General features: G+C 45.8%; 1 protein-coding gene across 3 annotated transcripts in view; it reads left to right on the top strand.

Annotated features, from left to right (window-relative positions):
• TUBGCP6 (tubulin gamma complex associated protein 6) overlaps nt 1-15,079 on the top strand; it is a 53,637-nt gene that overhangs the window by 16,051 nt on the left and 22,507 nt on the right. For all 3 annotated transcript variants that reach the window (XM_056573745.1, XM_056573743.1, XM_056573744.1), the window contains exons 9-14: nt 1,180-1,271; nt 1,363-1,502; nt 1,687-1,836; nt 10,996-11,077; nt 11,189-11,277; nt 13,998-14,113. In XM_056573745.1, the coding sequence (XP_056429720.1) occupies nt 1,180-1,271; nt 1,363-1,502; nt 1,687-1,836; nt 10,996-11,077; nt 11,189-11,277; nt 13,998-14,113 (669 nt within the window). The remainder of the gene's footprint in view (nt 1-1,179; nt 1,272-1,362; nt 1,503-1,686; nt 1,837-10,995; nt 11,078-11,188; nt 11,278-13,997; nt 14,114-15,079) is intronic.

Here is a 15,079-nt window from a genome sequence, read left to right as displayed (position 1 = left end):
TTTTATTTTAATAGTTCGGATATTTATGCACGCGGCGAGACCAAATATGTACCATATTTATCGGGGTATACCACGCACCGGCCTATAACACGCACCCTCATTTTACCAAGGATATTTGGGTAAAAAAAGTTTTTTACCCAAATATCACCGATAGTCAGGGGGACAGAACGGGCAGCGGCGCCGATAACCAGGGGGTGAAAAGGGCCGACAGCAGCGCTCTAGACCCCAGGAAAGGCAGGGGGAGAGAAGCGGGCAGCGACGGCCTCTCTCCCCCTGCCTTTCCTGGGGGTGTATCGGCGTATAACACGCACACAGACTTTAGGCTAAAAATTTTAGCCTAAAAAGTGCGTGTTATACGCCGATAAATACGGTATATAAAATAATTTTTTTACACTTTTTAGGAGTAAAATAGGGAAAATGGGACAATTTACGTTTTTATTGGGGAGGGGGGATTTTCAATTTTTTTTACTTATATTTTTACACTTTAATAGTCCCCATAGGGGACTATTTAAAGCAATCACTCGATTGCTAATCCTGTTCAGTGCTATGTATAGGACATAGCACTGATCAGGGTTATCGGTGATCTTCTGCTCTGGTCTGTGGGAAGACAGATCAGAGCAGAAGACTCCCGGAAGGCAGCGGAGCCAGGTGAGGGGACCTCCGTCTGCCGTGCAGGATGATCGAATCGCCGCGGCAGCGCTGCGGGCGATCCGATCCGATCATCCAATTAAGTGTCCGCGATGCTGCAGATGCCGTGATCGGTATTGATCACGGCATCTGAGGGGTTAATGGCGGACATCCGCGGGATCGTGGGTGTCCGCCATTACCGGCGGGTCCCTGGCTGCGATCCACAGCCGGGACCTGCCGCGCATGATGCTGGCATCGCTCCGATGCCCGCGGTTATGCTCAGGACGTAAATGTACGTCCTGGTGCGTTAAGTACCACCTCACCAGGACGTACATTTACATCCTGCGTCGTTAAGGGGTTACGTTAAATATACTTTTTTATATAGTATAAGTCAACTATAAAGATGTATTTGCAGTTTGTGTTATCCTTAATATTCTGCATATGCCCTTTCTATTCAAGTAACATTGATCATTGGCATTTGTTGTGACACAATGTGACCCAAGATACTGTGTATATATACTTGGAGTAATAAAAATGTATGGGTTCTTTCAGATTTATCTATGAATGGGTCTACAGTGGTGTCTTAAGAGATGCTTGTAAGGAATTTATGATCCAGGTGAATGAAGAATTCTTTGGGTTTAGAGGTATAGTATGATATATTCACTGCCATTTTCTTTTGACATTTAGTTTTCTGTTTAGCACTTCACCCTTCCTTACTGGTCTTGTGTCTCTTAGACAAACGCTACTGGACTCATGGATATGTTTTGATCTCAAAAGAAGTAGAGGATTGTGTGCCGGTCTTTTTGAAGCATTTAGCCAATGAAATATACATGTGTGGGAAAACTATCAATTTACTGAAATTGTGCTGCCCAAAGGTGTGTTTCTTTGCATGTGTGTGTGTGTATATGTATGTATGTGTATATATGTATGATATTTCATTCTTTTATATATTTATTTTTTATTGTCCTTTATTTTTGATGTAGTAAAATGGTATGCTTGTACATACTACATATTTAACAGAAAGAAAAATATATGCATTTTTTTTTTTTTTTTTTTTAGCATTACATTTGCTGGTCGGATATCCCTGTACCTCGAATATCAGTTACATTCTCTTTAGATGAATTAAAGGAAATAAGAAAAGACTGTGCTGTCTTTATAGCCAGAATGGATAGAATTGCACGGCAAAGTAGCATCAGCAAAGAGGAGAAGGTAATGCCTGTTCCAGTGCAGAATACTGTTTTGCTTTCCTGAAAACAGTTGGTTTTGCATAATACAATTTCCCATTTCTTAGCCTGTTTAAAATGATTGACGAAAATAAAAAAATTTTTAGCTCTTGAAATCTGACTAAGTCCTAAGTACATGTGAAAATCATATACCTGCTGCTATACATCCTCTACTCTGCCGCCTGGTCAAGGACATGTCCTCACTGGCAGTATTGCCTGCACATTTGCAGCATTTAAACTATCCAGAAAACATAAACATAGAGGGGGAGATTTATCAAAGGATTTAGACAGTTTTTTCCTGTCTAAATTTGTCACACAGAAAGTCGCAGTCTAAATATGTGCGACTTTTCTGCGACTTTTGCTGTAGAGGATTTTTAGAACATGATGCATGCAAGTCTATTTTAGACGAAAATGCTTTGGAAAATGCATTGGTGCTGAATTTATCAAGTGCGACTTTTGTGCGACAAGTCGCATCTGCCCAAAATACGGTGAAATGTCAGACCATGTTGCAGCAGGTCTAAATGCAGTTTAAGCTGTAGACCCTGAAGTTTGAGCACAGAATTTATCAAGGGCTGTGAGACGTTTGATAAATTAGGAGCACAATAGACAGGAGACTACCACATACGCTGGTCTATAAGCATACCCAGAATAGACTAGATTAGTAAATGTCCCCCAGAATGTGTCAGCAGATAAAACATTTTGGCCCCTCTAGTCATCCCAATAATCTGAATCCTATCAATAGTCCCGGGTCCTATCTTATATGAAGGATAGCCTTATGCTTATCCTATGCATGCTTAAACTCCTTCACTGTATTAGAATCGCCCACTTCTGAAGGAAGGCTATTCCATGCATCCACTACTTTCTCAGTAAAGTAATATTTCCTGACATTACTGCATTAACCTTTGCCCCTTAATTTAAAACTATGTCCTCTTGTAGTAGTTTTTCTTATTTTAAACAACATATTCTCCTTTACCATGTTGATTCCCTTTGTTTTACCCTGAAATCCATATACTAGTTTAGTAGCTCTTCTCTGAACTCTCTCTAGAGTATCTATATCCTTTTGGAGATACGGCCTCCAGTACTGTGCACAATACTCCAAGGTCTCACCAGTGTTCTGTACAGCGGCATGAGCACTTCTCTCTTTCTACTGCTTATACCTCTCCCTATACATCCAAACATTCTGCTAGCGTTTCCTGCTGCTCTATTACATTGTCTTCCTACCTTTAAGTCTTCTGAAATAATTACTCCTAAATCCCTTTCCTCAGATACTGAGGTCAGGACTGTGTCAAATATTCTATATTCTGCCTGAGGGTTTTTAGGCCCAAGGTGCATTATCTTGCACTTATCCACATAAAATGTCAGTGTCCAGAGTTCTGACCATTCTTCTAGTTTGCCTAAATCCTTTTCCTTTTGGCGTATTCCTCCAGGAACATCAACCCTGTTACAAATCTTTGTGTCATCAGCAAAAATCTAGATAAGTGATGTCTAGTGTATATTCATCAACTATTATTTCCGTCATCCATTCAAAAAAATCTATAAAATCAGTCTATGATCTCTCTGATGTAAACCCATGATGTTTTTCATCTTGCAATCCATGCCGGTGCTAGGACCACTACGCATTCTTATATATGGCAGTGTATTTTCGTGCTGAGTCCACAGAAAGAATTGACAAATCTATTCTTTCTGCAGACAACAGAATTGAAATTTCCGCGCCAGAGGTTTCCGGCACGGAAATTCTGCCATGTGAACAGCAGAGCAGAATCCCATTGAAATCAATGAAAATTTCATTGTGTGAACATAGGCTAAATCTGTCACCATACTCCCCAAAATAAATAAGCTACAAAAATTATGAAGACAAACTGAATATTGAGAAATAGATCAAAGTTTCCCAATAGACAGAAATCCATACAAATTTTTCACTATTACTATCACATAATTATTCTAAATCTGAATCGGAGTGCAAAAAAATTATATAAGTGGCACGTGCCTCTAACTGATAAATAACATGCACATATATGCTGCTGTGATTAAATTACAAGATATAGCACATGATTGTGATATAAGTGTACAGGGGCTATGGTAAAGTTACAAAATAAGGCACATGATTGTGATATTGGTACAAAAAGGCTAAAATTTATATCTAGCAGCAATAATATCCCAATAGGTAATAGTACAAAGTCACAATACTGATGTAGTCCTACCTGTGCAAACTGAGCTATAGTAGCAGCATAATATTAGCAGAAAACATCATAATACTGATGTAATCCTACTTGTGCAAACTGATGACACCAAAAGGTGTGTAAAACAAACACACCTGACTGAGAGATGAACCCCCAATATAGTATATAGATAAAAAATAAAGTGACAGGTAAAATACACTGAGAGTAATACTTAAAAATATTTTTTCTCTATCGGCTCCATTGAGGGACACAGACCGTGGGTGTATGCTGCTGTCTCTAGGAGGTGTGACACTATGGTAATAAAAAAAAAGTCTGCTCCTCCCAGCAGGATATACCCGCCTTCAGGCTCTGAGCTAATCAGTTTAAGCTTAGTGTCTGAAGGAGGTGGACATGGTCTGGATTTCTCCAGATTTCTCCAGGTCTTCTGATTTTTTTTGTTTTCCTAGTATAGGGACATGTTAGTTTTTTATTCCTTTTTCTTTTCTGTTTTCAGGTGGGGACTCAGGGACTCCGGTTCCCTGTTTCCCCATTGCGAGTAAGTGGGCACAGACATTGCGTATATGCGCTGTTCACCCCCCTCGCCAACGGTCAGTGCCTGGGTTGGTACCTCATGGGTTCGGGTCCCCCTATTTCCCTGCTCGCCTCGCTCACGCATAGCAGCCAGGCGTGATGCAGGTAACTAAAGCTGACTGAAGACTTCACTGAAGACTCCATTAGGTAAGTTCTTCTGACTGAGGTAAGTACCTCCCTCCCCCTTTTTCTCCATAGGTACGGACTCGCAACCTCTGGAGACCCCCTGTTTTTTGGCCCACCTTCAGGTTATGGGGCTGACTTATACAGGGACTGCACTTTATTCTGGGGGAGCAGTGGCACCTGAGGGGGCATGAAATATGGGGCACTTCACTTTATGTATGTGTGTGTGTGTTTGGTGCAACTACGTCCACAGCGCCTTATATGCGGCTGTCAGCCGCGGTGCTGTTTCGGGCTGGGCGCTCTCAGCGCCGGCTTGCTTTCGCTTTGCCGGCAGCGCTTAAACGCGGCTGTCAGCATCGGCGCTGCTACGAGCCGGGCGCTTCAGTGCCGGCTTACTTTAACTTTCGCCGTCAGTCTCTGCAAGCGCTTAGACTGCCCGCTCTATTCCCCCAAGCGCATATGCGACTGACATGTGCGCTCGGGACAAGGAGCGTGTGCCATGACCGGTCTGTAGCTCCGCTCACAGGGCTGGGATTTCTCAGAGGCGCGAAGCAGCCTCCAATCAGCGCAGTGGGCGCGATTTTCAGTGAGAAGGGGTCAGTTAGTTAGTGCCTTGCTTCAGGCACGCCCCTCTCTTCCTATTGGCTGGCCTGTTCATTCACTCTAGCTGCACGGAGCCAGTTCTCCTCACTGCAGCTGAAAGGGGACACAGACTAGGATGAGAAAGTTCCTGTCTCTTTTTCCCACATTATGTCCATTCCCAGAGCTGTTCCTCCCTCTACACAGAAACCTGCTACTTCAGTGACTTATTTTGTCTGTAAGCACTGTAATATCAAGATGTCTGGCTCTTCTGAGCCCACTTGCCCTGCCTGCTCCACTGCTCCCCCAGACCCTCTGGTACCCCCTGATGCCCCTTTCGGTCCCGGTGGGTTCAGCCGCTCCACCAGCCTGGGTTTCTTCCCTGACCCAGTATATGGCTGACTTGACCCAAGTCTCCCGTTCGGTGGCTGAGGCCTCCCGGGAAGTGGTGTCTGCCTTGAAGGGGTCATCCCTGCGCAGGACCTCTGAGAGGGCCCGCTCCTCGTCTCCACATACTTCACGCTCTCACAAGCGTACTAGGGGTGCCTCGTCTGACCTTTCACTTGGAGGACCCAGGATCTTCGGATGTCAATCCAGGAGTATCCTTTCATCGTGCTAAGCCAGCACCTCAAAGGTTCAGCTCTCACGCTGACTTTGACGACATTCTGGAATCTGCATGGAAACATCCAGACAAGAGGTTCCCCGGAATCAAGACAATTCAAGAACGTTATCCATTTGACAAGGACTTTGTCGCTAAGGTGGTTTCCCCTCCCTCAGTGGATCCACCAATCTCCCGGATCTCTAAGGCGACTACACTGCCCCTGGCAGATGCCGCTGCCTTCAAGGATCCCACGGACAAGAATGTAGAATCCTTAGCGAAGTTTGCTTCTGAAGCAGCTGGCTCTTCTCTTCTTCCCATCTTCGCCTCGACATGGGTGTCCAAGGCCCTGTCGGAGTGGTGCCAAAAGCTCCATCAGGATATCTTAGCGGGATCCCCCACAGAGAATCTATCTGCTCTGGCTCTCCAATGCTCTAAAGCTGGGGATTTTCTGTGCACAGCTTCCATGCAGTCAGCCTGTTGTTCTGCCTTTGCTGTGGGTCACCTAGCGGCTCTCCACTGCTCTATGTGGCTTAAACCTTGGAACGTGGATGCCGCTTCCAAAAGGTCTCTCACTGAGCTTCCTTTTACGGGTGGCCGTCTTTTTGGCACACACCTTGATGAGATTATCTCTGAGGCGACGGAAGGTAAGAGTTCCTTGTTACCGCAAAATAAGGCTCACCCTACTTCCCAAAGGAAGTCCTTTTCCTTTCGGACCTCTGGCTCCAGCAAAGGGTCCGGGCAGGCACCCTCGCGGGACAAGAAGGCTCCCTCGTTCCGGGCACGCCCGTCTTGGAAGTCGGACTCCAACCGGTCCGGCTGTTTTGTGCCCAAATCAGGCAACCGCAAATCCACTTCGGCATGAAGTGAGGCCCCCACCCGCGGTTTCTTCCCGGGTGGGAGGTCGTCTCTTGCTTTTTCGAAACATCTGGACCTCACACATTCAGGACTCTTGGGTCAGGGACGTGGTGTCCAACGGTTACCGAATCGAATTTGCCTCCCTTCCGGTCTCCTCCTCTGGCGAAGCAATTTCGAGTGGCTCTCCAGTCTCTGCTTCTCCAGGGGGTTATCGTTCCCGTTCCTCCAGGGGAACGTTTTTGGGGTTTCTATTCAAATCTTTTTGTGGTCCCCATGGATGGTTATGTGCGACCAATCCTAGACCTCAAATGTCTCAACCGTCCCCTTCTCATCCGCCACTTCCGAATGGAATCTCTCCGTTCAGTGGTGGCGTCCCTGGAACAAGGGGAGTTCCTTTCATCGGTGGACATCAAGGATGCCTACCTCCATGTGCCAATATTTCCAGGCCATCATCAGGACCTCCGCTTTGCGGTTCCGGAGGGGCACTTTCAATTCGGTCTAGCCACGTTTCCTCGGGTCTTTACAAAGATCCTTGCACCAGTGATGGGCCTGTTACGGTCGAGGGGAATCTCTGTGATACCCTATCTGGACGACCTTCTCATCAAGGCTCCAACCAGAGCCCAAACTCTGGAGAATCTAGACGTCACTCTCCACACTTTGACTCGCTTCGGGTGGATGATCAACCGGGACAAGTCAGTCCTCTCTCCTACCCAGTCTCTAACCTTCCTGGGACTTCGATTCCACACGGCCTCTGCCCGAATTTGTCTTCTGCCGGACAAACGTCTGACACTCCGGTCGGGGGTCCGCTCTCTTCGGACCCAGGTATCAGTCTCCATCCGCACTTGTATGGAAGTCCTGGGTCGGATGGTGGCAACTATGGAGGCCGTACCCTTTGCCCAGTTTCATTACTACTGGAGATTCTCTCTCGATGGAACAGGTCTCCTCTGTCCCTCGATCGTCAGATTGTTCTCCCCGCAGGGTCCGTCAGTCTCTGCTCTTGTGGCTCCTTTCCCCCCTTCTTCTTCAACGGTGGTCGTTTCTTCCCCTTCACTGGCAGGTTGTTACAACGGATGCCAGCCTGTCGGGCTGGGGCGGCGTGTTCCGGGATTGGACGGTTCAGGGACTCTGGTCTCCTCAGGAGACCTTTCTTCCGATAAACTTATTGGAATTACGGGCAATTCTTCTTTGTCTCCTTCATTGGGAGTCCCGTCTTCCAGTCCCGTCCTGTCAGCGTCCAATCGGACAACGCCACGGCCGTGGCGTACATAAATTGACAGGGCGGCACTCGCAGCTCGTCAGCCATGGCCGAGGTGACCAAGATTCTCACCTGGGCGGAGAGCAAGGTTCCGGCCATTTCGGCGATTCACATTCCGGGAGTGCTCAACTTGAAAGCGGACTTCCTCAGTCGGTCCTCACCAGACCCCGGTGAGTGGTCTCTACGTCGGGAGGTCTTCGCGCAGCTCTGCAACCTCTGGGGCATTCCGTACATGGACCCTCAGGCTCTGGCCGTGGACGCCCTAGTGATTCCTTGGGCGTGGTTTGCCCTACCCTATCTGTTCTCTCCTCTTCCGCTCCTTCCCAGGGTGCTGAGGAAGCTCAAGGCAGAGGACATCCCCGCCATTCTGGTAGCTTCAGATTGGCCCCGAAGGTCGTGGTACGCCGACGTAGTCGGGCTCCTTGACGACGCTCCACTGCGCCTTCCGCTCCACCCGGACCTGCTCTCTCAGGGTCCTCTTTGCCACCCCAATTTACAGTCCCTGCATTTGACGGCGTGGCGGTTGAGACCGCGGTTTTGAGGGCCCGCGGGTTCTCTTCCCATGTCATTTACACCATGCTCAAGGCTCGTAAGCCCTCCTCCGCAAGAATTTACCACCGTACTTGGCGATCTTATTTTCGTTGGTGTGAAGCTCAGGACTTCTCCCCGGTAACCTTCTCGATTCCCCGTCTTCTCTCCTTTTTGCAGTCGGGATTGGAACTGGGGTTGTCTCTCAGTTCACTTAAAGGTCAGGTTTCGGCCCTTGCTGTTCTTTCCCAGCGGCCCCTGGCTTCTAATTCTCATGTCCGGACCTTCCTTCAAGGAGTGGCGCAGGCTGTTCCTCCTTATCAGTCACCCTCTCCCCCTTGAGACTTGAATTTGGTTCTGAGTGCCCTCCAGGGTGCACCCTTTGAGCCCCTTAGAGAGGTGTCTCTCCACCTCCTTTCTTGGAAAGTGGCATTTCTTGTTGCTATCGCCTCCATCCGGAGGGTGTCTGAATTGGCAGCTCTTTCCTGTCGTTCTCCGTTCCTGGTGATCCACCAGGACAAGGTTGTTTTCGGGCCAGATCCTTCCTTTTTGCCTAAGGTGGTCTCTGCCTTTCATCCTTTCATCTCAATTAGGACATTGTCCTCCCGTCCTTTTGTCCTGCTCCTCCTAAGGAGCGCTTACTACACAAGCTGGATGTAGTTCAGGCTGTTCGGTCTCATCTCTCCATCACTTCTTTGTTTTGTCAGTGTGATTCCTTTTTCGTCCTTACAGAAGGTCGTCGCAAAGGACAACCTGCTTCCAAGGCCACCATTTCTCGGTGGATTCGGTCCACCATTTCGGAAGCCTATCGCTGTAAGGGGAAGATTCCTCCTTTCAGGGTTGTGGCTCATTCTACCCGTTCTGTTGGGGCATCCTGGGCTCTCCAGAATAGAGCTTCGGCCTCGCAGATTTCCAAGGCGGCTACCTGGTCGTCTTTGCACACTTTCTCGAGGTTTTACCGACTTCCTACTTTCGCATCGGCTGATGCTAGTCTGGGTCGTAAAGTTTTGCAGGCGGCAGTGGATCGGCCATCTGCCTGACTGCTTATCTGCCCACCCAAGGGACGGCTTTGGTACGTCCCACGGTCTGTGTCCCCCAATGGAGCCGATAGAGAAAAGGAGATTTTTGTTTACTTACCGTAAAATCTCTTTCTCGAAGGATCCATTGGGGGACACGGCTCCCGCCCTTTTTTGGATTTTCCTTTTGGTTCTCTGTCCGAGGGTGTGTTCAGTTATGTTTTTTCTTCTGGTTCTCGGACAGTTTGGGGTTTTTCTTTGACCTGTTGATCTCCTCCTATTGCTCTGGAACTTAAACTGATTAGCTCAGAGCCTGAAGGCGGGTATATCCTGCTGGGAGGAGCCGACTTTTTTTATTACCATAGTGTCACACCTCCTAGAGACAGCAGCATACACCCACGGTCTGTGTCCCCCAATGGATCCTTCGAGAAAGAGATTTTACGGTAAGTAAACAAAAATCTCCTTATTACACAAAATAAATAAAACAATGCATACAGAATTAATTCATATGGGCATATTAAAAATATATAGAAAAATAATAGTTATGTATGTAAGATAAAAGAAAAATGAGGGGGTGCTGGGATATGGAGTCCTGTATATTTAATTTAAAAAAAGGGGGTAGGATATATAATATAGAAAAATCAATGGCCGAAGTTGCTATTTAGTGAAGTGCTGGTGCATAGGTGATGTATTGCATCTGAATAAATAAAGGAGAAATAAATCAGTGCTTGTACACACAGTGCAAACAGATGCAAAAAAGTGCAAGGATAACTGAAAAAGAAGCAATAACACACAAGTTTAGGTGCAATGTGCCAGTTAAATAACTGAAAAAACGCACAAGTGAAACAATAAAAAAAGGGGGGAGGGAAGGGTGGGGGAAGGCACTAATAGCAGCAAATGGGAAGGTGACTAGTGCAGATTAGCAGCAACAATGGTAGCTGATAAATGGCAGTGTTAAATAGACATAGGCCAGTGTAATGAAATACAGGACTCACCCAGGACCCACAACCACAGCTCCGACGCGTTTTGCCTAAGAACGGCTTTGTCTGACTTCCAGTAATCTATTTAGGGCTGTCACTGGCTTTGCTACCGCAAAACTGGTGATATATTAGCTTTAAGGACATATTCAAAAACCCTATTCGCACAAAGCAGGAAAAAACTGTGATGTTTTGGGCATGTTGCTGATTTTGCCATCTGCAACATTCTTTATTCTGATACACAATGGTGGCGGATTTCACCACCGTCTTTACAAAGTATTTCTTAATAATTGTAAAGGGAAGAGTCGCCAGAGTAGCGTTTCTTTTTTAGTTTTCTAGCACTAGATCTTGGCAAAATGAATGTCAGGCAAGTTAGATATCTTAGTACGTTATTGTTTCTTACATAGTCTAATATGATGTGTTGATAAACAGTGTTATCATCATGTGATGTATTATTTTAGGAGTTACAAGCGGAAATTGCAAAACAGGACTTAATCATTCAGGCTCGTGAAACTTCAGAAAAACTCCTAGAAAGATTCAAAGGTTTGTATTTAAGATCATAAGTTTTTTTTTTGTGTGTGTGTGTGTGTATGTCTGTGTGTGTGTGTTTTATTACCTTATTTCAGATTTTTTTTTCTCCTTTGCTTTTTTCAGATCAACAGCTGGCAGGGAGAATGTCTTCAGATGCGAAGAAGAGGGAACTGTTTCTTAAGCTGAAAGAACAATATGAGAAAGACCAAGAGGTAATATAATATGGAAGTGGTTCTTGAAGAATGGATTAGGTATCAGTGAAAGTTTGCTTGAAGGAGTCCTTGAACCTTCTGTGTAATTGGTTTTGGGTTTCTGATAATTGATCAGCAGTGATCACTTAAGGAAAACTGTCAGCCTGTTCATTTACACTAAACCCAATATACTAGGTTATAGTGTGAGTGAACATTGCTTAACCTCTTAAGGACCATGGACGTGTATACACGTCCAATGGCCCTTAACCGGGTAGGAAGCGGGCTCCTGACTCGAGCCCGCTTCATACCGGCCGGCCCCCAGCTGATTCCTGCAGCTGGGGGCCGGCGTTAATAGCCACGGGCGGCTATTAACCCTTTAGTCTAAAGGTGCCTGTATTCAGTCCCTGGTGGTCCAGTGGGGGGGATCGCCCCCCCCGCAGCGCGATCGAGGGGGGGGCGATCCACTGCCGAGGTAGCCTGAGGGCTTACCTATGCTCCTGTGTCTGCTCCGGCTCTCTGAATGATACAGCCTGGCAGGACCAGGCTTTATCATTCGAGCGCAGAGCACACAGATCACTATGGTTCTATTCAACCATAGTGATCTGTATGAGGAATCTAAAAGTGTAAAAAGAAAAAGTTTTTAAAAAGTTTAAAAACACACACATTAACCCCTTCCTTATTAAAAGTTGAAATCACCCCCCTTTTCCCAAATTCCATATAAAAAATATATAAACATAATAAAAATAAACCTATATGATATCGCTGCGTGCGTAAATGTCCGAACTATAAAAATATATCGTAAATTAAATCACATGGTCAATGGCATACGCGCAAAAAAATTCCAAAGTCCAAAATAGCGTATTTTTGGTCACTTTTCATACCATAAATAGAGGAATAAAATGCAATAAAAAAGTCCGATCAAAACAAAAATAGTACCGTTTAAAACTTCAGATCACGGCGAAAAAAAATAAGCCCTCATACCACCCAGTACGCGAAAAAAATAAAAAGTTATAGGGGTCAAAAGAGGACAATTTTAAATGTATTAAGTTTCCTGCATGCAGTTATGATTTTTTTTCCAAAAGTATGACAAAATCAAACCTATATAAGTAGGGTATCATTTTAACCGTATGGACCTACAGAATAAAGATAAGGTGTCATTTTTACCGAAAAAATGTACGGCATAGAAACAGAAGCCCCCAAAATTTACAAAATTGTGTTTTTTCTTCAATTTTGTCGTGCAATGATTTTTTTTTTTCCGTTTCGCCATAGATTTTTGGGTAAAATGACTAATGTCATTAAAAAGTAGAATTGGTGGCACAAAAAATAAGCACTAATATGGATTTTTAGGTGCAAAATTGAAAGGGTTATGATTTTTAAAAAATGAGGAAAAAACAAAAGTGCAAAAACAGAAAACCGCTTGGTCCTTAAGGGGTTAAATATGTCCCGTAGGTCCTGAGATATGTCTCCCAGAAGATCCTATGCAAAATTCAGTGAATCGCGCACAGGGGGATGGGGCTCTGCACGCTCAATTTACATATTCATTGACTGTGACTTCACTAGGATATAGGAGGGAGGGGCTCCGCACATTCAATTTACATATACATTGTAGGGATCGACCGATTATCGGTTTGGCAGATATTATCGGCCGATAATCACGATTTTGGGCATTATCGGTATCGGCAATTACCTTGCCGATAATGCCCCCCGCACCGCCCCCCCGCACCGTGACCAACGCACCGCGACCGCCCCCCACGACCCGCCGCACCGCCTCCCCCCCCACACGACCAGCCGCACCGCCTCTCCCCCCCCCCCCCCCCCCCGCCGCGTCGCACCCCCCACTGCACCGCCCCGGCCCCATTGCGTCCCCCATCCCCGGTTTTGTAATTACCTGTTCCCGGGGCCCACGCTACTTCTTGCTCCTGCTGCGTCTTATGTTACGCTGTGCGCAAGGACGAGTGACGTGACGTGCGCGACGTCACCATCAGTGCGCACAGTGACAGCTCAGGAGGACGCCACCGGATCCAGATTTAGAGTGGACCCTGGGAAAAGGTAATTATAAAACCGGGGATGGGGGAGGCAATGGGGCCGGGGCGGTGCGGTGGGGCGGTAGGGGGCGCGGAGCGGTGCGGCGGTGGTGGGTGGTGATAGGACTCAGGACCCCCGGAAAGGCAGGGGGAGAGAAGCGGGTGGCGGCAGCGGCCTATGGCACCGCAAAAGCCACTACAGTGCATTAATTTAAAGCGCCCGCTTTAAATCAATGATCTGCAGCGGTGTTGCGGGGGGATAAATAGCCGATAACTTATACCGAAATATCGGTATAAGTTATCGGCTATCGGCCCTAGCCTCCACCGATTATCGGTATCGGCCCTAAAAAAACGATATCGGTCGATCCCTAATACATTGTCTGTGAGTCCACATCCTAGTAAAGTGGAGTCACAGACAATTAATATGTAAATTGTGTGAGGGGAGCCCCGCCCCCCTGTGTGCGATTCACTGAATTTAGCAGAGGATCTTCTGGGAGACAAATCTCAGGACCTACTGGACATATTTGAGTAAGTGACCCCTTCTCTGAGTCCTGTTTACCCACACTATAATCCACTGTATTGGGTTTAGTGTGGGTGAACAGGCTGATAGCTTTCCTTTAAATAAAGAGGCTGTGGTTCTTTTTCAAAAAGTACTGCTTACAGTAAGGATAATGATACAATTGATCTTTGTAACTTTTTTCATTTTTGTTACAAAAGAGACGACTTGCAGATAAACAGGAGGAGGCTGATGATTACTTTAGCTATGCTCGGGAGCTACAGGATCGTGAGAAAAGGTTAAAAGCATTAGAAGAGGAACTAGAATTAAAAGCAAGGTAAACTATTCCAATGAACCATTGATGTACTTTCTTTTCCAGAGTTCTGTCATCTAGCAATTCATTCTTTTCCACCAGAAATGCTGGCTGTTGTCTGTTTTTTAATTTTGTTTTATGAATGTTAAGAATATAATATATTGATTAGATATACCAAGAATATCAGATCAGTATGGGTCAGACCACTTAGACCTCCGTGGATGTCTAGAACAAAGGGATTTCAGTTGCCTCTTGTATTAACACCTTAATGACCACCCACTGTCACACATTGCATGTGCTTAAACAGATTTGTAAATTACTTCTATTAAAAAAATCTTAAGTACTGGAAGGGTTATCAGCTACTGTATGCTCCAGAGGAAGTTGTGAAGTTCTTTCCAGTCTGACCACAGTGCTCTCTGCTGACACCTCTATCCGTGTTAGAAACTGTCTTGTGGGTAACGGTCCACCTTTTTGAGTTTTTATTATATTTTATTAAACCTTATTTTTTCGCTTGTCCATGTGATAATTGTATCACTATTGTAGTGCAGTGTATTATGCCTCCCAGCTAAACCATGACAGGCAATCTACGGGTAGAGATATAAAGAAAAATATAGATACAGCTCACCGGGGTTTCAATGCAGGTATCACACGGTTTGGACTCCTGGTGCACGGGCAGGCACTTGGCTGTATGCAGTGAGAGCGTAGGAGGGAGGTAATGGAAAAAATCCAAAACGATAAGTCCAGCATTCCGGAGTTTGGTATAAAAAAACGCACTTCTTTATTCAATCCATAAAGATAAAATCACAAAAAAGGCAGTGTAGATAAAATCTGCACTGCAATTTGATCTGCACTGCCTTTTTTGTGTTTTTATCTTTATGGATTGAATAAAAAAGTGTGTTTTTATGCCGAACTCTGGAGTGCTGGACTTATCGTTTTGGATTTTTTCCATTACCTCCCAATCTATGGGTAGGCCTCGGATTGCCATGGAAA

Source organism: Hyla sarda, chromosome 4 (assembly GCF_029499605.1).
Source record: "Hyla sarda isolate aHylSar1 chromosome 4, aHylSar1.hap1, whole genome shotgun sequence".
NCBI classification, from domain to species: domain Eukaryota; kingdom Metazoa; phylum Chordata; class Amphibia; order Anura; family Hylidae; genus Hyla; species Hyla sarda.
Note: the sequence above shows the minus strand (reverse complement) of the source record. Positions and strands in the feature narration are given on the sequence as shown.